Here is a 24,589-nt window from a genome sequence, read left to right as displayed (position 1 = left end):
GTTTAGCCAACCTTTGTTTTTCTCTAAATAAATGACATTATAGAGTACTTCTAATACAATTATTAAGAGTATTTCGTCCACCACAAAGGATTAAAAAATAAACAAAAATGATTAAAGTCTGATAGTTTAACATTTAAATTGAGCACTATAAAAATCATGCCATCAAATTACAATAACTACCAAATTAAATTATCCAAATCATGTTATGTAGTAGAATAATATTATATTTTTATATGCTATATTTAATCTTTTATAACGCAATAGGATAACATTTAACAATCAAAGAGAGAGAGAAAAAAAAAACCACAACAATTAAAAAAAAAAAACTGAATTGCATTAACCTAAAGTAAATTAAAGAATATAAAAAATTATCAACCTAAAGTGAAGATGCAAGAAAAATAAAAAGTAAAAATCCACCCAAAAATTTTGAGAGAGAGAGAGAGAGAGAGAGAGAGAGAGAGAGAGAGAACCTTTTTTCAATAAGGGAAAACTATGCATAGAATGAAAGAGATAGTGATTAAAGTGTACTTTGTCCACCACAAAGGATTGCAAAAGTTAAAATAATAATAATAATTAAAGTAAAATTGCGAAAGATAAAATTTGTCTCTCATCCAATAATTTTTGTTTAGCCAACCTTTGTTTTACTCTAAATAAATGGCATTATAGAGTACTTCTAATACAATTATTAAGAGTACTTTCTCCACCACAAATGATTAAAAAATAAACAAAAATGATTAAAGTCTCATAGTTTAACATTTAAATTGAGCACTATAAAAATCATGCTATCAAATTACAATAACTACCAAATTAAATTATCCAAATCATGTTATGTAATAGAATAATATTATATTTTTATATGCTATATTTAATCTTTTATAACGCAATAGGATAACATTTAACAATCAAAGAGAGAGAGAGAGAAAAAAAGAAAAAAACACAACAATTAAAAAAAAAAAAAAAAAAAAAAAACTGAATTGCATTAACCTAAAGTAGATTAAAGAATATAAAAAATTATCAACCTAAAGTGAAGATGCAAGAAAAATAAAAAGTAAAGATCCACCCAAAAATTCTGAGAGAGAGAGAGAGAGAGAGAGAGAGAACCTTTTTTCAATAAGGGAAAACTATGCATAGAATGAAAGAGATAGTGACAAATTTATAGTAAGAGGGTGTGAATAAGAAGAGACAAAAATAAAATAAGATGAAGGAAAGATGAAGAATGATATTAATGTAGAATGTAGTGGGGAGATGAGAAGGTGAGGGAAGGAGAAAAGTTGGAGAAGTAGTGGGGAGATGAAAAGGTAAGGGATGGAGAAAAGTTAAAGAAGTGTAAATATGCAATAAAAAAAATATTAAAAATAATTATAAGAAAATGAAAAGAAAAAAGATAATGACGTGGATGCTAACGTGACTTAACATGAGCGCAGCATCATTAAACGCTATGCTTCAGCTTTTAGTAATATATAGATTTGGCAAGAAACTATTTTACCCCCTTGCCCCTTTTACTTTTTTCAGTTTAACTTTTGAATTATGTTAAAGGTCTAGCACAATAGCTCCTATAACTTCAATTTCACTTTGTCAAAAAACTATATGCTCCAATCTTATTCAAAATTGAAACATCATGATAATATGTACAAGCAACTACAAGGGGGCTAGTTGCAGTGCTTCTTGAAATTCCATTTTAGGATTTTGGTGGAAGAACGTATTTTCATTAATCCAAAACCAAAGAATTGGTTGGGTATCAGAATAGGTTAATTGTACTAATTAGTTGTGATACAATGATTTGGTTGAAGTAACTTGACTATATTAGGATTCTTAGCTTATTCTTGTACTATAATTGTGAGCTGCACTGGCAAGACCCTGTGTTGATGCAAATGAGGTAAGTAAGATGATTCTACGTATTCCGTTCACTAGTGGATTGTAAGACAGTCTCAACCTTAGGTGGGCAAGACTTTTCATAGCCACAATGTATCCAATCACATAAGAATCTTCACAACTTTATAATCATTAGTTTTGCGATTAAATCCAAATTCAATAGAAGTGTGGAACGCATTGTGTAATGAAGAATGGATGATACTGTGTGACTTAGGAAGATGAACTCACTGACACAAGGGTTCCTAAAACGTAATATGTTAGTCTAAATGAATCACTAGTTTTGAGATTAAATCCAAACTCAATAGACATGTGGAACGCATTGTGTAATGAAGGATGGCTACACCGTGTTACTTAGGAAGATGAACTCAATAGCACAAGGGTTCCAACAATGTAAATGATTTATGCATCCCATGGCGGTGGAGGCTCGGCATTGCGGGCAATTCGTCGATCAAGCAATTTGTAGTGATGTTGACACTCCTTGAGAATAAGGAATGCATAGAATGTTAGTCAAATGAGAGATAGTATTTTTGTTACTATTTTTATTACTACAAATGATCATTTTTATTGTTCTTAGTTTGAAATACTTGATGATTTTCTTTTTCTATAAAACAATAAACATAAACATATACTTAAACATTAATTTTATATTTTAAACAATAAAATAAACTAAATAATGTTCTAAGTTCATTGCATATGTGCACGTTTTTTGTACTATACTATCTATACACATAAAAGAGAAATGAGAAGTTTTATGTTAAAACCAAATTTGAGTTACAAAATATTTTTAAAATTCAACTATGTAAAGAAAATAATTCTATAAAAAGGAAAAAAAAAAAAAAAAAAAGACAAGAGTATAAATATTTTTCTCAATCCATGTTAATAAAAAATAATTCACCGAAGCAATTAAAATAGTGGCCTGTGGTGTTAGTATTTTAGAATTCATAAACTATTTAAGCAAATTAAAAACCAATTGTAGCATGTGGAGTTAGGCGTAATGATTTATTTAGTATTATTTTTTTATAGCTAATATGTATTTTGATTATAATATGTCTAAAGTATATTATTAATGTATTTTTTATAATATTATATTTGAAATCTATTAAAAAAATAAGCTCCATGTTATTAATTATTTTAATTTGGATTAGTTGAATTTTCCTTTTTTTAATTTTTAATTTTTATTAGAGTATCTATTCACTTGACACAAGTTTAAGGCATGGAATTGGCAAAGAAGAGATTTCATTAATATGGTTTGGAATAAGGCATATATATATATATATATATATATATATATATATATATATATATATATAAAAGAGGATTCTCTTCTTTCAATTGGACTTTTTTGTGGTTCAAAAATACTCTCATTAATGAAGAGTAGCTTCATGTAGAAATAGGGTCATAAATGTCAAATAACAAATTTCATTTTGAATTCAAAAAGAGAACTCCTAAAATTTAGGATTTTTTTTCCCTTTACGTTCAAAAAAGAAATTATAGTCATTGCTTATCTCTAAAGTTTATTATTTCTATTTGTTTGAAAAATAAAAAATACATTTCTAAATTATAATAGATGCAAATTATTAACCTTTATAAAAAAAAAAAAAAAAAAAAAAAACAAGAAAAGAAAAGCCTTTGTGCGCGCGCCTTACAAAATTAAAGTGATTTTGACTTTTCCCCCCTAAACCTAATGTTTCAAAGTATTGATTATCACATAATGTCTGAGCAAAAAGATCCGAAGTACATATTTCTAAAATCCAAAAAAAGATTAAATTAAAACCAATAATTGGTAACTTTGGAACGTGCCTGTCGTGATGGAGGGTCTCTCAGTGCTGCATTTGAAAAGCTAGAAATTGAATGCAAGCAACTTCTGACAGAAAACAGTGTTCCTTTTGCTTTGAATTCACTGCAAGAGCAAGCCTACGATTTTTCTTCATCATCTTTGCCTGTGCCTGTCATATAGAAGTTGCAGGCTATTGTTGAAAGATTAAATTCTGATAACCAACCCAAGATGTGCATGAATGTATATGTCGATATTCAAAGTTCAAATGCTAAATAAAGCTTACAAGCTCTTGGTTTGTGATAGGCTAGGAATGTATTGATCCCTTGGTAAATTAATAAATTAACTAGTCAAGGTAATTAATTAGATTCAATTACATGCATTAAGCGTGGTAGTACAAACAAATCACCAACTAAATTAAATCTAGCGGAAAATAAATTTGACACAAGTGATTTGTTTATAAATGTAGAAAACCACCGAGGCAAAACCCCATCGGTTGAATTTAAGGTCACCACTCCCGAGAATCTACTATTATCAAAACAAGCAATTTCAAGTAAAAGGAATCCCAGTACCTTATACCAACCTACAGTTAAACCCTTATCCCAATACCCAATTGGACTTGTAATGTAGTGACAATCTCTCCTTTCAATACGGCTCCCGTACGTGACTAACCAATGATGCATGGATCCTAGTACGTGACTAAGTCCACAACAACCCTTTGATTGTTGTAGTTGATTTGCAGCAGCTTCACATAGAAACACCAATAAGATCTTCAATGTTGATGCAAGAGACTTTGCTTGGTTATATAATCCAAAGGCGTACAAAAAAAGCAGCAAGAACTCTTTTTTCTGTAGAAGGAGGCTAGGGTTTCAAAAAGAAAACCTTATGAAGCTCTCTAGGGTTAGGTTTTTTTATTTATTTTTTATTTATTTATTTTATATAAATTTAAATAGAGCTTAATGGGCTCTCCTATTCCAAAGAGGTTTACACAAACCTTGGGCTTTCCTAGTCTACTAAGAATTATACAAACCCACAAACCTTGGGTTTTTCTAGTCCTATAAGGATTATACAAACCCATAAACAAATAGCCTTTTAGAATAAAAATCTTGCTGGCTATAGTCTGAATCCCATAAGCTCGATAGATCGAGACATGTGTTGAGCTGTAATGAATCTTGTCAAATCAAGCTTTTGTCGAGGAGGTATCGAGACCTGCAGATTGCACTTTTCTTGAGCAATTCTTGAGTAATCTTCGTGTCTTCAATTCAACCACTTGTAATGATCATCTTGAACTTTCTTAGATTTAGCCAAATACAAGTAAAGTGCGTTTTGTCAAAGGATATGCCAATTACATAAGAATATGTCCTTAACAATTTGGATTACCCTAAGATGTTAATCACAAAATTTGATGATGTGCAGAATACAGAGGGGTACATAGACCAATGGAATAAGCATTTGGTGTTGGCTGTGAAGCACTTATTCGAGTTTGAGTATAGACTATGCAACAATATATTCAAGAAGATAGGATCAAATGTTGAAATGGCATACTTCTCAAAAATAGCTTCTCAATCTGGAATTTTTATTTTCTCCAATTTGGGACCCCATCAAGTTCTTGAAGCTGTTAGACATGTTTGGTTCTTTGAACAATTTGAAACTAGATTTCAATTGTCTTTTTGGTGTGGAAGACTGCATTGAAATCCAAAATCAGCAAGGAATCTCATCAAAAGGAAAGACGAAGTTCTTGCTATTGTAATCAGTTGCTTGGTGATGATTATCGGTCAAACTTGACTGAGGTTCTTGTGATCCATCATGTTAGGACATATATGAATCATGTTAATAATATATGTCATTTAGAATTGACAAATCCTTTGACAAAATGCACTTTACTTGTAATTAGGTAGATCTAGGATGGGTTTAAGTCTTCAAGAATCATGTTGTTCAAGTCAAGAGTTAAATCCATGCAAATCTGTTTAAGAAACAAGTGAAGAAGTACTGTATTTTAAAGCTCGACAGTTAATTCGACAGATTTCTTCTATTGAGGTTTGAAAGATAGTTTTAGCTTGATGCTCGACAGTTGCTTGATGGATAACCTATCTATCAAGATTTATGAAAATAAGTTTTTTAGATCCAATTTCATGCATATCCATGTGTATGTGTTTAGGCTTTCTTTTCTCACAACCCTAAACATTTATAAGTATTATTTTAAGGGCCGTCATAAGGTTATTGCACTTGTTGTTGCAAGCATATTGTGACCGGAGACAATTTACCCTAGTTCATCTTTCTCTTGAAGAAGCGGTTGCGTTTGTACACCGTAGGGTTTTGTAATCAAGGAGTTTTGTGATCTTCATCATGTTGATGAACTGAAGAACTTTGCAACCAACATCCTTCTCAAGTTGGTGTGTTAGTCACGTACTTGGATCCGTGCATCGATTGGTTAGTCACGTACTGGGAGCCGTGCATTGAAAATGAGAGATTGTCACTACAGAATAAGTCCAATTATGTATTGGGGTAAGAGTTCAACTGTAGGTTGGTATAAGGTATTGAGATTCTTTTACTTGTAATCGCTTGTTGTGATAATAGTGGATTCTCGGGAGTGATGACCTTAAGTTCACCCAGTGGGGTTTTTGCCTTGGAGGTTTTCCCCATTCGTAAACAAATCACCATCACAGCTTTATTTTCCGCTGCATATTAACTTAGTTGGTGATTTTTTTGTGCTACCACGCATATTACTTGTCAAATTGAATTAATTAATTAACTTTGCTAATTAATTGGTTAATTTATCACAAGGGGTCTATACATTCTTGGCCTATCAAGTGGTATCAAAGCAAATTCACTTTGATTAGATTTTAATCTTTGCTGTATGATCCATTGACCCCTGTTGTCGTGGCTGCAATCGGCATGAAAAGATCTTTGGTTTCAAATACATCTTGTTTTTCTAATCTTTACTTAATTGAGTGTATCAGAAAGTGCAAGTCTAAAAGTTATTTGAAATCTATCATGATGATTATTAGACAAGATCGTAGTATAACAAAGAAGAAACTAGACTGTCTCAGAATGAAAATGTGCAGATGAGTTCGTCTGAGAAGAGTGAAAGTTGAAAGCTTTGTTCATAAAGGGGAAATGCCTTGTGTAGAAGGTCTGAGAGTGAACCTATTAAGCATAAGTCAAGTATGTGATTAAGACTTTATGGTGTTGTTCTTAAAGGGGAAATGCCTTGTGTTGAATGAGTTTGGAAAGAAACTCATAAATGGTGTTCGCATTCTAGACAATTGTTATGGTTTGGTCTCTGATGCTGATATTGTGTGCAATAGCATTCGTTTACTAAATGAAGATCTATGGCACTAAAGGATGGGACATGCTAGCTACAAACATCTTTCAATTGTATCTAAGCATGAATCAGTTTAGGGATGCCAAAGCTCAGTAGACTGAACAATGTTGTGTGTGGACCGTGTCAGCTTGGGAAATAGACAAAAGCTAAACATCCGGGCACTCAGACATTCGCTACTACATTGGATCTCACCTGAATCGCCCCATTTATCCTCCTGAGGAGAAGTTTGGTTTCAAACCCCGGTTTGAACAGGAGAAGTACGCTATGCTAATGTGCCTTGGATGATCCACATCTCAGGGTCAGGCACTGATGAGCACATTGAACACAAAAATGGGGGATATGGCGAAATTGGTAGACGCTACGGACTTAATTAGATTGAGCCTTGGTATGGAAACTTACCAAGTGATAACTTTCAAATTTAGAGAAACCCTGGAATTAAAAATGGGCAATCCTGAGCCAAATCCTACATCTGGATCTTATGGGTCCGACTAGAACATAGTCTCTTGGTGAAAAGAGATACATCATTGTTGTGGTAGATGATTTCACTAGGTACACTTGGGTCATTCTTCTAAGATTTAAGTCAGATGCTCCTGAGCACATTGAAGCCTTGTGCACAAGATTGCAAAATGAGAGGAGCTTAAAGATTGATCGAATTCGAAGTGATCACAGTAAAGAATTTGAGAACTCATACATGGAATCCTTTTGCACTTGGTCAGATATATCTCAAAAATTCTTTGCTTTTATTACTCCTCAGTATAATGGTGTAGTAGAAATAAATAACAGGGTTATTTAGGAGATGGCTAGAGCCATGTTGCACAACAAAGATGTGGTTAGAAATTTGTGGGGAGAAGCCGTCAACATTGCATGTCACATGATTAATAGGGTGTATTTCAGATCCGGTACCAAGAAAACTCCCTATAAGTTATGGAAGGGAAGGAAGCCAAATGTTAAGTATTTCAGAATCTTTGGAAGTACTTGTTTCATTCTCAAGGATAGAGAGAATGTGAGAAAATTTGACTCCTGAAGCGATGAAAGAATATTTTTGGGATACTCCTCTACAAGCAAGATTTATCGGGTATACAACAAGAGAACCAAGAAGGTGATGGAAACTATCAATGTTGTTATCAATGAAGCTTTAGAGTCCGACTCTGAGAAAATTAGTGAAGAAATCCCCAAAGAAATTCTTCCTCTCGAGCCGAAGGATGTTCAAGAAATTGTTGATCAAGAGCCCGTATCTCCAAGTACTCCCGGCATTCCAAGTGTTGTAGAAGGTTCAACAGACATACTTACCTCACCTGATTTTGAATCTCATGAAGAGAAAGGACATTCCTCCAGGATCAAGTTGAATCATCCTTCTAAAGTTATTGTGGGAAACATGAATGAACTTACACTAAAGAAGCGTACAGTTGATAAATGTGTTTCTAGCTTTGTGTTCTATTCTTGTTATTTGTCGCAGGTTGAACTCACCAAGGTTGAGGAAGCTCTTTAGGATGAAAGCTAGGTTGAGGCTATGCATGATGAACTGCTTTAGTTTCAAAGGAATGATGTCTGGACTCTAGTACCTAGACTAGAAGGTGAGCACATCATTCAAAGTGGATATTCCACAATAAGACTGATGAGGAGGGTAATGTGATCCGTAACAAGGCTCGTCTTATGGTTCAAGGATACTCTCAAATGGAAGGAGTAGACTATGATGAGACATTTACTCCAGTAGCTTGTATGGAGTCCATCAAGATTCTCCTAGCCCCGACATGTCACTTGAAGTTCAAACTTTACCAAATGGATGTAAGGACTACTTTCTTGAATGGGTTCCTTAAAGAAAATGTCTATGTGGCTCAACCAAAAGGATTCATTGGACCACACTTTTCGGACCATGTGTTGTACCTCAAGAAGGCACTCTATGGCTTAAGGCAAACCCCTAGAGCTTGGTATGATTGGCTCACACAATACTTAGTATCACATAGGTTCACAAGAGGAAAAACTGATCAAACTCTCTTCATCAAAAGGGAAGACGGCGAGTTGATAGTTGCTCAAGTCTATGTTGATGATATCATCTTCGGGTCGACAAAGGATGAACTTACTTATAGTTTTTCCAAACTCATGCTGGACGAGTTCGAGATGAGCATGATTGGAGAGTTGAATCACTTCCTTGGGTTGCAGATCTGTTAGCAAGAGTCAGGTATATTCATATCTCAATCTAAAGAAGCTAAAAATCTTGTGAAAAAGTTTGGTTTGGAATCTGCTAGTTTTGTTAGAACTCCTATGAGCCTAAATGTTAAACTCACTGTTAATTTGTTGGGAGAAAGTGTTGATTCGTCTCTATATAGAAGCATGATAGGTAGTTTTCTTTACCTTACTGCTAGTAGACCTGAAATTAGTTACAGTGTGGGAGTGTGTGCTAGATATCAGGCTAATCCCAAAGAGTCTCATATCATTGCTTTGAAAAGAATCATAAAGTATGTTAAAACCATTGCCGATTTTATTGTGTGGTATAGTAAGGACACAAATGATGTCTTAGTTGGATATTCTGATGCAGACTGGGCTATGAATTCTAATGATAGAAAGAGTACTTCGGGGGATTGTTTTTATGTGGGTAATAATCTTGTCTCTTGGATGAGCAAAAAGTAGAATTTCATTATCCACTACAAAGGCTGAATACATCGCTGCCGGTAGCTGTTGCATCCAACTTCTATGAATGCAAGAACTCCTCCTTGATTATGGAATTCGTCAAGAACATCTTACCATCTATTGTGACAATACCAGTGCCATCAACATCTCTAAGAATCCTGTTCAACATTCTCGAACAAAACACATAGAGATTCGACATCACTTCATTCGGGAGCTTGTCGAAGATGGTACTCTCACTCTTGAGTTCATTCACACTGATGATCAGAAGGCTAATTTGTTCACCAAACCTCTTGATAGCAAACGGTTTGAATTCCTTCGCCAAAACATTGGTGTTATCTCCATAGATTGATCTCCTCTCCTTCTCCTCCTTCTTCATGCATTTGCATCTAATTTTATGCTTTGCTTTGTTCAACATGTTTTTGTTTGTTTGTTTTCAATTTTGTTTTATTTTGTTTTTCATAAAAATTAAAAAAAAAAATTGAAAAATAAAAAAAATATAAAAACAATGTGTGGTTTGTGTACATTAGTACTTGTGTACCATGGATAGCCATTGAAATAGAGTTTTCTAAACTTTGTATATTTTGTAACTTAGATAAGTATTTCTATGCAAAACTAAGCAAGTGAGCTTTATGGCTCGTGTTTGTGATGAGTAAGATTAAGTAATCTCTTGTATTTAACACTTGTATCACTCTTTTTGATGGGAAGGACTAAAAAATCCTAAGAGAAAGGCATAAATAACCATCTCACCATTGTTGCCCGCCAATCATGAAATGACATCTGTATGCTTCGACATCGTAAAAGTGCAATGTCAAAAACTTAACATAATTAGGTATTTCTTTTCTCTCTTTTATATGCCCATGCATAAAATGCTTAACAAAAGAAAAATATGCAAAGAATGATAAAAGTAAAAAGAATCAAAATACTTTATATATGATTACAAGCGTGTCTTGTAGGAGATGTGAGAGTTATAGGATGTACCTTGAAGATGATAGTCCCCATCAAGCAGTTATAATTGTGTGTGAGTTAAATTGATTTACTCATATCCCAAATCGTCATAACATGTAGACACTTATGCAATCTTGCGATGTTTTTCACACATAACACGCAATATTCTTTGCTATCTTTGATACATGTGCATGTACAATATGATTTGGCCATTACAAGGAATATATGTGTTAATGTATACTCACTAAACTGTCTTGGCTTGTTTTTGAAATATAAAATTGGTAAGACTCGTTTAGTGTGTGTGTGTAAGTTTTTTGGATCTAAATACTTGTCATTTTTCTTGTTGAGAGACGTTTTTGAGAGCTTAAAATGTTGATTGGATCTTTGGTTGAGTAGCATGCTTGATTGTATTCATTTATGTTTTTTTCTCTTCTTTGAAAAATTGTTTTGTGCATTTCTCGACAGCTTCTCGATACCTCTTGACAGCTAAGCTATCTATCGAGCCTCTTGATCTTCTTTCTCGATAGCTGTTATCATAATCTCGATCCATTGAAGTTTTTAAGAATTTGTCTCGATAGCTTCTCTACAGATTCTCGATCCATCGAGAAAGTTTCTAATTGCTCGATAGATGCTTCATAACAATTCGATCCATCGAGGTCACTTTGCTGTGGATAGGTCTCGATAGCACCTCGACAGCTTCATCTATCGAGATTTAGTGCTCGATAGTGTCTCGACACCTCTTGATCCATCGAACTTCGTGTTTCTTTATATAGCTCAGCGCGATAATTTCTCTCATTTTCTCCGATCTCTCTCGATAGTTTCTGACCCTTCACCTCCCCAAACACTTTTCTCTCTCTCTAAACCTCTTACCCAGTGGATCTTCAGCCTAGATTGATCTTCCCATCTCTGGTATGATCTTGTTTTCACTCTTTTTCATGCATTTCATTCATATAGATCTAGGTTTTTGGGGTTTTTGAAAATTTTTGGGGTTTTTCAAAATTGATGAGGTTTTTGCAAAATTTTTGGGTTGGGTTTTGCTTAAATGATCCTATATGTTCATGCATTGCATCACATTTGCATTTTCACATTGTTTCATGTATTATAGATGTGTGTTTACTATGTTGAAATCATATGTGCTGGTAGGATTGGATTGGGCTAAGCTCATGATGTATTTATTGTTGCATGTCACATGTTCATATATTTTTCATGCATACGTACCATTCCTTTCCTTCTTATTGATATTAACTGTTTTTGGTACTTTTTTGCGTCTCTCTCTCTCTCTCTCTCTTGGTTAGTATATTCATGGCACCTAAAAAGAGCAAGTCTACTCCGTCTCGGAACCCTTTTCGTTTTGGGGCACCATCTTCTTCCACTATTGATACTATCCCCTCTCATGTCAGGTTCCGTGATGACAAAGCCTGTAAGGACTTTTTGGAGAACTTTTTTTGACGCTGCATTCATTCGAAAATGCCAAGTCATTCTTTCGGATTTTTTCGATACTAATCTTCCCACTGTCATTCACAGTAGGGGTTGAGAGTTTCTTTGTGACATCTTGGTCACTTGTCCCTCTGTGATCATGCAGGAGTTCTACTCCAAGATGCTTAGATTTGATTACTCTTTACCTCATTTCATCACTCGCATTCGAGATACGCGCATTGTAGTCACTTCGGATCTTATATCCGAGGTGCTACACATTCTGAGGGTATCACATCCTGATTACCCCGGTTGTCCTCATCTGCGGACTGTGTCCAAAGACAAACTCTCATCTCTCTTTTGTGAGACACCTTCATCTTGGGGTGAACGTTGTTAGGACATATGTGTTTCACATGTTAGGAACATATGTCACTATTTTATGTAATTGACTAATCCTTTGACAAAACGCACTTTACTTGTATTTGGGTAGATCAAGGATGTGTTTAATGCTTCAAGAAACCTTATTTCAAGTTCAAGTGTAAAAGCCATGCAAGACTGTTGAAGATTCAAATGTGGAAAGTGCTGTTTATTAAAGCTCGATAGCTAGCATCTATCGAGACTTAGAGCTGTTTGAATCCTGTGGCTCGATAGGTTTATGAAGTTCAATTTTTCAGGATTGTTTTTCATCCAATCCATGATTATATGTTTGGACTTTCTTTTCTTACAACCCTAAACATATATAAGGATTATTTTAAGGGCCGTCAAAGGTGACACAAGTTGCACAAGTATTGAGCAAAGTTTGTTCATGCATATTGTGATTAGAGACAAAATTTGCTCTAGTTCATCTTTCTTGTGAAGAAGTTGTTGTGTTTGTACACCGTAGGGTTTCGTGACCAAGGAGCTTCTTGATCTTCATCATGTGATAAACTGAAAAACTTTGCAACCAACAACCTTCTCTAGTTGTTAATTGAAGTCGCGTAATGGGATCCGCGCAATTGGTTAGTCACGTACTGGGAGTCGTGCATTGGAAATGAGAGATTGTCACTACAGAACAAGTCCAATTAGGTATTACGTTAAGGGTTCAACTGTAGGTTGGTAGAAGGTACTGGGATTCCTTTACTTGTAATCGCTTATTGTGATAATAGTGAATTCTTGGGAGTGATGACCTTAAAATCACCCGGTGGGATTTTTGCCGTATAGGTTTTCACCATTTGTAAACGAATCACCATGTCAATTTATTTTCCGTTGCATACTTAGTTTAATTGGTGATTTGTTTATGCTACCACGCGTTTGTATGTTAATTTGATTAATTAACAAACTTGGCTAATTAATCAATTAATTCATCATAAGGAGTCAATACGTTTTTGGCTTATTAAGTGGTATCAGAGTAGGCACACTCTGATTAGGGCTAATCTTTGCTGTGTGATCCATTGACCCCTGTTTGTCATGGATAGATGACTGTCTCTTATTTTACCTCCTTTATTTGATGGCATTAACTATACATACTGGAAAGTACACATGAGAGTTTTTTTGCAGTCTTTAGATGAGAAAGTGTGGCAAGTTGTGGAGATAGGCTGGACCAAGCTGAAGGAAGCACCGGTTGATTAGGATGATGCTAAGATCAAGGCGACAAATTTCAATAGCAGAGCATTGAATGCCTTATTTAGTGCAGTCATATATGAGGAGTTCAAGAAAATATCTTCCACTGAAACTGTGAAGGAAGCATGAACCATTCTCTAGACAACCTATAAGGGAACCAAGGCTATCAAGGATTCAAAGCTCCAGAGGCTCACTATAAGCTTTGAAAAAATCAAGATGGGGGAGGATGAGTCATTCAATGAGTTCTATGCCAAACTTAAGGACATAGTAAACTCAGCTTTCAATCTTGAGGAAACCATTCCTGAACCTAAGATTATGAGAAAGGTGCTCAAATCTCTACCCGAGAGATTCTACGCCAAGATCATCGTGATCAAGAAATCAAAGGACATTGACAAGATTCCTTTGACAGAGCTGGTTGGTAATCTGCAGACCTATGGGTTAGGTTTAACGAGGATTGGTAAGTTGGGTAAGGGCAAGAGCATGGCATTGAAGGCCAAGAGCAGTGACACTGATGAGTCTTAAGACGATGAAGATTCTAAGATGAAGTCCTATTTTACAAGGCAATTCAAGAAGTTCATGAAGAATGCAAATGGGAAGGGCTTTGACAAGGACCATAGGTGATCTAGCTCCTCACAGTTCAAGAACCAAGATAAAGGGAAGAAGGATGCTAGGGATGGCGGTCAGTACACTGTTTCCTCAGGACCAAAGTGCTTTAGGTGTCAAGGCTTTGAACATATGAAATAGGAGTGCCCTACATATCTCAAGAGCATTAGGAAGAACAAGGCACTTGCCACTACATTGAGTGACACAGAACCTGAGGATGATTTAGAAGACGAGGATAATGGAATTCTGAATGCCTTCACTGCCATTATCAATCCTACTGAGGGAATTGTTGAAGACGTGGATGAAGAAGAGGAGTTGGTGGAGTCTAAGTTTGAGAAGATGGATGAACAAGATGACATCCACATAGCCTATGCAAAGTTATACAAGGTCTTAGAAAAGCATGAGAAGTTGTATAGGTTGACTACCAAGAAGTTTAGTGATGTGGAGCTTAAGTGAGAAGAAATCTTTACAAAATTTGATGAAGCCAATCAGACTATTGGAGCATTGAGGTTTGAGAATAACTTCTTGGTTGAGAAGACTAAGAAGCTTGAGGCAGAACTGTTCCAAGTCAGAGCTCAACTGGAAAGGACTTCAAGCGCTAAGCTCGATGAGATGCTCAATCTTCAGAAATCTGCTTCCGATCGAACTGGTTTAGGGTATGATTTCTCTTCTCCTAGTGTTGCTTCTACTAGTATTATTGTTTTTGTTTCTCTTAGCAATAATGTTGAAATTGAGAACACTAATATCAAAACTGATTTAGCTAGTGAGAACATAGATAAGGGTAAATCTATCTTAGGAGCACCCCCTAAGTAGGATAAGAAAGAAGTTAAAAACCCTAGGGCTAAGAAGGCTAACTCTTAAAAGCTTAAACAGAAGAAACAACATCTTTGTCATCACTGTGGAGTAGCTGGCCATACTCGACCAAATTGCTATAAGTGGTTAGCCACTCAACAGAGCAACGATATGATCGCATCAGGAAACCAGAATCAGTTTCCATCCTCTTTTGCTTCTCTTGGAGTTCTTCTCAAAGCTCTCATGTTTCTTTCAAACTTGAACAGTTTTAACTCTTCCCCCTCACTGCAGGATCAAGGATTTCCTAGACGAAAAGATTCTTCCAAGGTGTGGAAGGAAAAGGGCTCCAAGTAATTCTGTCACTTCTTCTCTCTCTCCCTTTCTTGTTTTTGTTGTTTCATTACTTGTGTGTTTTGCTTTATTGTTTTGAGTCAATCTAGTTTTATGCTTTATTTTGTTTTGTTTAACATGTTTTTGTTTGGTTTTGTTTTCAGTTTTGTTTTTCATATAAAATAAAAAAAAATTGAAAAATTGAAAAATACAAAAACAGTGTGTGTTTGTATACATTGGTACTTGTGTACCTTGGATGACCATTGAAACAAAGTTTTCTAAATTTTGTATTTCTTGTAATTTAGATGAGCATCTCTATACACAACTAAACAAGTGAGCTTTGTGGCTCGTGTTTATGATGGGTAAGATTAAGTAATCTCTTGTATTTAACACTTGTATCACTCTTTTTGACGGGAAGGACTAGAAAATCCTAAGAGAAAGACATAAATAACCATCTCACCACTATGACCCACTAATCATGAAATGACATTTGTATACTTCGACATAGCAAAAGTGGAATGTTAAATGCTTAAGATCATTGGGTATTTCTTTTCTCTCTCATATATGCCCATGCATGATTTGCTTAAAAGAAAAATATGCAAAGAAAAATAAAAGCAAAAAAATCAAAATGTTTTATATATGATTGTAAGCGTGTATTCTAGGAGATGTGGGAGTTATAGGATGTACCTCAAAGGTGATAGTCCCTATCAAATAGTTATAATTGTGTGTGAGTTAAAGTGATTTTCTCATATCTCAAATCGTCATAACATGTATACACTTATGCAATCTTGCGATGTTTTTCACACATAACACACAATATTCTTTACTACTCTTGATACACATGCAGGTACAATGTGATTTGGCCATCACAAGGTTTACATGTGTTAATGTATGCTCACTAAACTATCTTGACTTGTTTTTGAAATATAAAATTGGTTAGACTTGTTTAGTGTGTGTGTGTGTTTTGGGATTTATGTGCTTAACATTCTTTTTGTTGATAGATGATTTTAAGAGTTCAAAATATTGTTTGGATTTTTGGTTGAGTTGCATGTTTGATTGCATTCATGACTGTGATTTTTTCTTCTTGAAAAACTGTTTTTAAGCAATCTCGACAGCTCCTTGACAGCTCTCGATACCTAGTTTATCTAACAAGCTCTTTTGTTGCTTTTTATCGTAATCTCGACACCTCTCGATAGCTAGGTCGATCGATTGAGAAATTTTCTGTCCCCTCGATAGCTCTTCGACAGATCCTCGATCCATCGAGATTCTTTTTGCCTTGGACACCTGCTTGATAGCTTCATTTGTCGAACCCGTTAAAGCTCGACACCTTTCGATCTGTCGAGAATTACTGAGCTTGTATATAAAGGGTCAGCGTAATTTAACTCTCATTTTGCTCAATCTCTCTAGACTTCTCACCTCCCAAAACCTCTCTCTCTCTCACTCCTAACCTCTTCCTCAAGTATTTTTCGGCCTTAATCAAGTTTTCTTCACTTGGTAAGTGTCCTAATCCTTCTTTTTCATGCATTTTCATATCTTTTGACCTAAAAATTGGGGTTTTTGGAAAATGTTTAGGATTTTTCAAATTGATGAGGTTTTTGCAAATTTATTGGTATGAGTTTTAAAGATTTGATTTTAAAAACTTCATGCATTGCATCTCATTTGCATTACAACTATATTTTCATGCATTTAGACGTGTGTTATATATGTGCAACTGATTGTGTGCTGATAGGATTGGATTGGGCTAAGCCCATGATGAAATTACCTTTGCATGTCACATGTTCATGCATTCTCATGCATATGTTCTTTCTATTCACTATATTTTGATATATTTTTTACTACTTGGGACTTTTCTGATTGTCTCTTTCTCCCTCTCTCTCTTTTGTTTGTGTTAGTCTGCTTCTATGGCACCCAAACGCAAATCCACTCCGTCTTGATAACCTCTTCGTTCCGGGGCATCCATGTCTTCTGATCCTACACCATCCCATGTCCGGTTCTATAATGAGAAGGCCAAATTAGACTTCTTTGAGAACTTTTCTTGACGAGGCATTCATTCTGAACGCCAAGTCATCTTGTCGAATTTTTCCGACGCTGACCTTACCACTGTCATCCACAGTAGGGAATGGGAGTCTTTGGCTTTGCTAAAGGCCTTCGTTTTCTTAACATGGTCATGACCTTTGTTCTTCATCCCTTATCTCATTATAACTCTATTACAGAGCCCCGTGCTCGGTTTTTGCTTTCAATTTTAGAGCATCTTAGTATAGATTTTCCCTCTCAGTTCATTCTTTCTATCATAGATGTGTATAGGGATTCGGTGACCCATGATAAGCTTATCTTCCCTTCGGCTATCACGAGGATTTTACGCCAATTTTTTGTTCCTTTTCCCTTGTCCGATCACTTCTCTGTTATGGGTGTTATAGATGCCGTTACCGTTAAACGGAGCGAGGCACAGTTTCGGTTGAGGTGGTCCGGGTCAGCAGCTCCTCCCACTCCTTCACCTTCATCGATATCTGCTCCCTCTTCTTCTACGAGCGGTGTGACTCTTGGGGACATCATGGCATAGCTTCAGTGCATGAATGCTCACCTCGACACTCTCAATAATGAGTTGTGTCAGGTGAACACCTGTGTTGGTCGTATTGCACGACAACAGGCAGTCATGGGTGGCTTCGTTGCTTCTCCTCCACTTACTCCAGAGGCTTTTGAGGATGAGGATGATGATGATGATGCTACTGCTTCCAATGATGAGGATGATGGAGATGCTAGCTCTTCTAGTACTGACTAGATGTCTACTTGACACTCTTACCCTTTGTCACTCGTGACAAAAAGTGGGAGTAGTTTTGGTTATAAGAGTAGTCATAGTTAGGGGGAGAGTTAGTATAGGAGATTTTTGTTAGGGGGAGTGTTGATATTAAGGGATGTAATGAGGTTTTTATGTATCTTTTTCTTTTCTCTCCTTTTTAGATACATTGTTCTTGTACATGGGTCTTGTGACCATTTTGACGTATATTGTACTTATATTTTTTTATATATTGATGTATGTTTTTTTTTTTCACCTACCCTTACATGTGTTATTTCTTTTCTCAGTTTATGCACATGCTTCTTATTTCTTGTATGCAATCTATTATTTCTGTTTCATATAAAGATGCCTTGATGAGTTTTGTTTAAAATGTTTTAGAAATATAGATTGTCAAAGTCTACTTGCCATAAACTCTCTTTTTGCAAAGTTTTTCAAGAGTTTGTATTAAGATAGATTTTATTGTATTCAACAAGTGAATATGGGTTGAATGATTTATGACTTCTCTCATATGTTCATTTGTTTGTTGTGGTTTTGTCATAGATTGCCAAAAGGGGAGATTGTTAGGACATATATGTTTTACATGTTAGGAACATATGTTACTCTTTTATACAATTGGTTAATCCTTTGACAAAACGCACTTTACTTGTATTTGAGTAGATCTAAGATGTGTTTAATGCTTTAAGAAACCTTGTTTCAAGTTCAAGTGTTAAAACCATGCAAGTTTGTCCAAGATTCAAGTGTGGAAAGTGCTATTCATTAAAACTCGATAGCTAGCATCTATCGAGACTTAGAGCTGTCTGAATCCCATGGCTCGATAGCAGCTCAACAAATAGGTATCTGTCGAGGTTTATGAAGTTCAGTTTTTCAGGACTGTTTTTCATCTAATCCGTGATTATATGTTTGGGCTTTCTTTTCTTATAACCCTAGACATATATAAGGATTATTTTAAGGGTAGTCAAATGTGACACAAGTTGCACAAGTGCTGAGCAAAGTTTGTTCATGCAAATTGTGACCAGAGACAGAATTTGCCTTAGTTCATCTTTCTTATGAAGAAGCTGTTGTGTTTGTACACCGGAGGGTTTCGTAATCAAGGAGCTTCTTGATCTTCATCGTGTGATAAACTGAAGAACTTTACAACCAACAACCTTCTCTAGTTGGTGATTGAAGTCGCATACTGGGATCCGCACAATTGGTTAGTCACGTACTGGAAGCCGTGCATTGAAAAGGAGAAATTATCACTGTAGAATAAGTCCAATTGAATATTGGGGTAAGGGTTCAACTGTAGGTTGGTAGAAGGTACTGAGATTCCTTTACTTGTAACTGCTTGTTGTAATAATAGTGAATTCTTGGGAATGGTGACTTTAAAATCATCCGGTGGGGTTTTTGTCGTGTAGGTTTTCCCTACATTTAAACAAATTACCATGTCAATTTATTTTCCGCTGCATACTTAGTTTAATTGGTGATTTGTTTGTACTACCGCGCGTTTGCATGTTAATTTGATTAAATAACAAACTTGGCTAATTAATAAATTAATTCATCACAAGGGGTCAATACGTTTTTGGCCTATCATCAATTTTTGCCTAAGGCCCCTAAATGCATCAATCCACCCTTGCTCCTTATAGACATCTTACTCAACAACATTCTCCACCACATCTCTTCTGTCACCCAAAAGAACTACCTAATCCTTGCTATCATCCACCATAATTTCGGTCACATTGTTTATTCCCCTAAAACCCTTCTTAAAAGTGAAAGAGACAAAAAAAGTGCGAGAAGTGAAATATTTTTGGTATTATTGCCACTACCCGGTAGGTGTGTGAGAGAGGGAACATAGGGAAGTGGTTTGGTGGTAAGAACTTAGCTTCTTGAGGTTTGTTGGATGTACAATATAGGTGAGGAAGAAAGGGAAAGAGAGTGAGAACAAAATTATAGAAATAAGTGCGGCTGGGTTGGGTGAGAAGAATTGAAAGTGAGAAACCAAAGTAACATGAAATGAACCAAAAAGAGTGGCTAAATATAGAATTTGCTGCAGGATGTTAACATCCCTTTACTAGATCAGACTACCAGTACAAGATGAGATGAAGTGAGAATAATTACGTAAAATACAAATGTGACTTCTTTAGGAAAATGTGTTTCTTAGAGTTAAAGCTCTTTTCTTGCTTGCCGAGTCACAAGAATGGACAATTTTGATTTAGTGGCATGTCACATAATGATATATATGGTTGTGTTTGCTTCTGTTGGCCAAATGTCATTTCTTTATTTATGTTTGTTTCACTTTCAAAGTATATTGATATAAAATACTTGTTTGTTAAAAAGAAAGTGACTGAGGCACATATATTGAGCCAAATTTCACAAAATAGTAGTATTAAATTTGTGCAATGAAATTCATTAATATAGCTATACATATATATATATATATATATATATATTTTTTTTTTTTTGAGATGTTTAATATAATTGTATTGAATGTTAAGGATAGTATAAATTTTATTGAAATAGATTTTAAAATAGATAATTTGGTGTGAGTATTAAAAAGTGATTGTATAAAATAGAAAGAGACATTACCAACACCATTAGATCTATGGCTTTCAAAACTCATATGGATGTTGCTTTTCTGGGTTATTTGTTGCCTGTATAAGAAGGGTGTGTTGTGTTTGGTTACCAAGAAAGCTCACAACAAGAAAAGAAAATGAATTAGAGATTAATTTGTTTTGGATGTATTGTGTGACTAGTTAGCTAGAAAGTGAAAAAAACCAAACAAACAATAAAATCCAGACAATCAATTTTTTTTTTTTTTTTTTTAATGAGGAATTAATTTCTTTTTGAAATTTTTTAATTTTTATTTCTAATTTTTTTTTATGAGTTAATGGTAGAAAAAAAAAATGTAGAGACCAAAATAGTATTTTTGCCAATAAGAAAATAGATTCTTATATGATTATACAGATAAAATTTGTTGCACAAGGGTGAAAAAAAAGTAGAATTGATTGTGGATAGGCAGCATCCAAAGAGCTTGAGTGTCATTACTATTGTACAAAATGTAATAAAATCCAAATTTAATTTCCCTTTTTTTATTTTTTATTTTTTATTCCATCTAGCATTCAATTGTTTTGATAGCATATCTATGTGATTTAGATTTTGACAAAGTTTAGGTACAAAATTGGTTGTAACCTTAAGCTACAACTTTATTCAATATATATTTTTTTTTACTGGAGGTGAATTTTGACAAATCCATCACTGTATTACATTTTCTTCTTATATCCTCTATTCTTGCAAAATTTCTAGAAAATTAAAAATCAATTACTATGTCATCAATAAATTGTTTAAATTGCAAGTCTTTTTTTAGTTTAAAATTATGCATAAAATATAAGGGCATAAAGAACATGCAATTCAACTATTAGATTTTCAAAATATATAGTAATGTTGTAGCCTTAGGATACCAATTTTGTAACTAAATTTTTTTCATTTAGATTTTATTTAATCACAATCTTGGACTAATTCATTGTCAACAAATTGTTGAAAGTGTTTTATATAATATTCACATGGCATTCTAATCATTGTGCACATGATATGTGATTTAAGATAAATATAGTCATATGTGATTTAAGATAAATATAGTCATATTTATATTTTTTTTACGTATAAAAAAAATCTAAAAATGAGAACAGAAAATATAAGAAGAAATCTTTAATGGTTCTAAATATAAAAAATAATGATGTAATGTTTTTTTTCTTTTTTGTTTAGCTTACATAATAATATATTCATGGGAAATTCATTGGTTTATAAGCTCAATGGATTTCAATGATACACTAGGCAACTCAGCACTACAATAGCATTGTTGCCAATACCAACTGAACCTTGGTTTGAGAAAATTGTTCCTTCAAAATTCACTTGATAGAGAATACAAAGGAAAGAATTAATTAAGACAATAAATTGTAAGTGCAATTCATAAAAAGGAAAGAAAAGATATTATCTAATTTAGAAACAAAAAAAAGTATTAATACTATTAGTAGATGGATTTCTAATTTTAAAAGGAAATGTTATTCTAAAAATGTATCTAATTATTTGTATAATAATAGTATTAAAGTACTCCTATGGAAATAAACTAATAAAATAATTTTTGCAAAAAGAGAAATTAAAAGGGAGCTAGATTTTTGTTATTGTTACTTACTATGATGGAAGGGGCCACTTTGCTGTAGCTAGGGGAACATAAAATAGTCTTCTTAGTACACTTCATAATTACTGTCATCTTCCTAAGAGACACGTAGATTGATGTGAATATTCCTTTTTTTTTTTTGGGTTAATATGCTATATGACAGTTGATAATTGAATGCAACTAGATAAAGTATTTTCAGATACCTCAAAAGCTAAAAGAAGAAAACAGATAATACGAAAGAGAGAGTTCAAGTGATTAATTAGTACCACCTCAATGACATAATGCATAAACATCTAAATCATCCGTAATATCCTTAACATAACTCGTGGATAAACTAAACTTATAATTTGCTCAAAATTCAAAGCCACAAAAGGTACTGGAATGGTTGTAGTCTCCAAATAGCTGTTGATTTACGTTGGAGAAAGGATCTTGTTGACTTGAATTGAGCCATGAAGGCTGATCTTCACCTTCTTGGGCAACAGCATCAATCATTTGAAGCTGCTGCATTTGTTGTTGTTGTAGTTGTTGTTGTGCATTATGAAAGTCTATTTCACCGTTTGTCTTTTCTAGCTCAGACTGAGCCTCAATTATTTGTTCTTCGAGTCGAGAGATTATCCGAACACTTCCACAGACTGGGTCTTCAACACGTGAACTTGCTTCGAAAGACATGCAATCAGCTGCCACAGGTCGTAAATGCAGTGGAAGTTGCTGCAATGCCAAATGATGAAAAAAACTTGAAACCTGCTTTCTTGTTTTGTTTTTGTTTTTGGGTAAATAAACTAGAGAGATGAACATAAGGGACTAAATTTTGAAGTAATAAAGATAAGTAGCTCAGTTAAAAATGTACTACTAATCAATTTCACAGTAAAATAATTTTGGGATTCTTTTTTGTCAAATGAAAATCATTAATTACTCAGGCAACTTAATTTGACAAAGAATCTATTTCAAATGCTAGTGCTTTCACGCTTTTTTGTGACAGGTATTAAAATTAAACTTGATAAAAGTTAACAAAGAGTCTATATATGGAAAATATCAAACGGCTTCAAGACTAATAAAAAACATTTCCATTAGGAGTAGAGTCAATTAAATTAGTTGCTCAAATAACTAAATTCTAAAAGAATAATGCAGATGGAAATTGAGATGAATTTAAATATTTTTGATCTAGTCAACTTCATTAGGTAGTAATATTCACTTACTCAAAACACTTATAAAATTTTTCTCAAGTGTTGTTTCAAGAAAATTTAGGAGGAAAAGGTACTAAACAAATTTGATATTAACATAAAATGATGAACTCAAAGCTTACAATGATAGGAAAAAAAGAGGAAAGTAAAACATGTTCAAATTCATATTGATTATAGAAATGGTTGTTTTATTTCCTAGAACAAAGTAAGAACTGAAGAACAACACTAACAATAGTAGACAATAGTACAAAACATATCATCTTTGCATTATTATTGTAGTAAGGTTTTTTCTCTTAGTCATGAATATCGATTCTGTAATGTACTTTGTATTTAGAAAATGGGTAAAATTTGTTTACCTACTAATGTATTGGAATAAAAGTAAACGAAAAAAAAAAAAAAAAAAAATCCCAGAGTACGTAATTAATTAAATAAATAAAACTAAATCAGTGTCATTTGTTATCTTCTTTCACTATATTTACCAATCAAAGATGAATTAGAGAAAGAATCCATTAAGAAACATCTTAATGAGATCATTAACACCATCTATGTGATTATTTCAATAAGATAGAAAGCTTTTCGGTGAACGACAAACAAGCTGAAATATTAATCCCTCCTCTATATATGCATATGAAATAATATCTATATTATACCTTTATGTTAACTAATTAATAAATGAAAAATATGTTACTAGCTACTAACATGTGTGTGTATATATATATATATATATATATATTTGGTCATACCTCTAACATTTTGGCAGTGTTGCTAGCACCAAAGATTTTGTGAACACAAGCGAATCTTTGTGGATTGGTTGGAGGAAAATATGGTGCAAGAACACAATCTTTAGTGCATCTCCTTCTCAAAGATTTGCAAGCTGCACATCTAGTTGAATGGGACATTGTCAGAATTTCGAGAATCTACTCAAAGATTTTCTTTCAAAACTTATTCTAAAGAAGAGATTTGGTTTCTATATATATATATAATGGTGATAAGTTTATAGCTGAATTCATAAAGGGGTTTGCCGGTCTCATAGAGATTAAAACAGCAATAAATTACAAAACCAATAAAAGGTGAAACACTACTCAAAAACAAAAATTCTATTCCATACAATTTCCTTATGAAACAAAAGGTAGTAATTTCCTTATGAAACAGAAGGTAAAAGGAGAATAATATAGTTTCGATT

The 24,589-nt window shown here is 34.0% G+C and overlaps 1 protein-coding gene across 1 annotated transcript; it reads right to left on the bottom strand.

Moving 5' to 3' along the window:
• Positions 1–22,576: 22,576 nt before the first annotated feature.
• LOC126728870 (LOB domain-containing protein 24-like) lies at positions 22,577–24,305 on the bottom strand. The gene is made up of 2 exons (XM_050434625.1): positions 24,150–24,305; positions 22,577–22,933 (listed from the first exon to the last, which is right to left on the bottom strand). Exons 1-2 carry the CDS (start codon positions 24,303–24,305, stop codon positions 22,577–22,579), a joined length of 513 nt encoding a protein of 170 aa, XP_050290582.1.
• Between the last annotated feature and the right edge of the window lie 284 nt (positions 24,306–24,589).

The sequence above is a fragment of the Quercus robur genome, chromosome 5 (assembly GCF_932294415.1).
Source record: "Quercus robur chromosome 5, dhQueRobu3.1, whole genome shotgun sequence".
Taxonomy (NCBI): domain Eukaryota; kingdom Viridiplantae; phylum Streptophyta; class Magnoliopsida; order Fagales; family Fagaceae; genus Quercus; species Quercus robur.
This window is presented reverse-complemented; position numbering and strand designations above follow the sequence as displayed.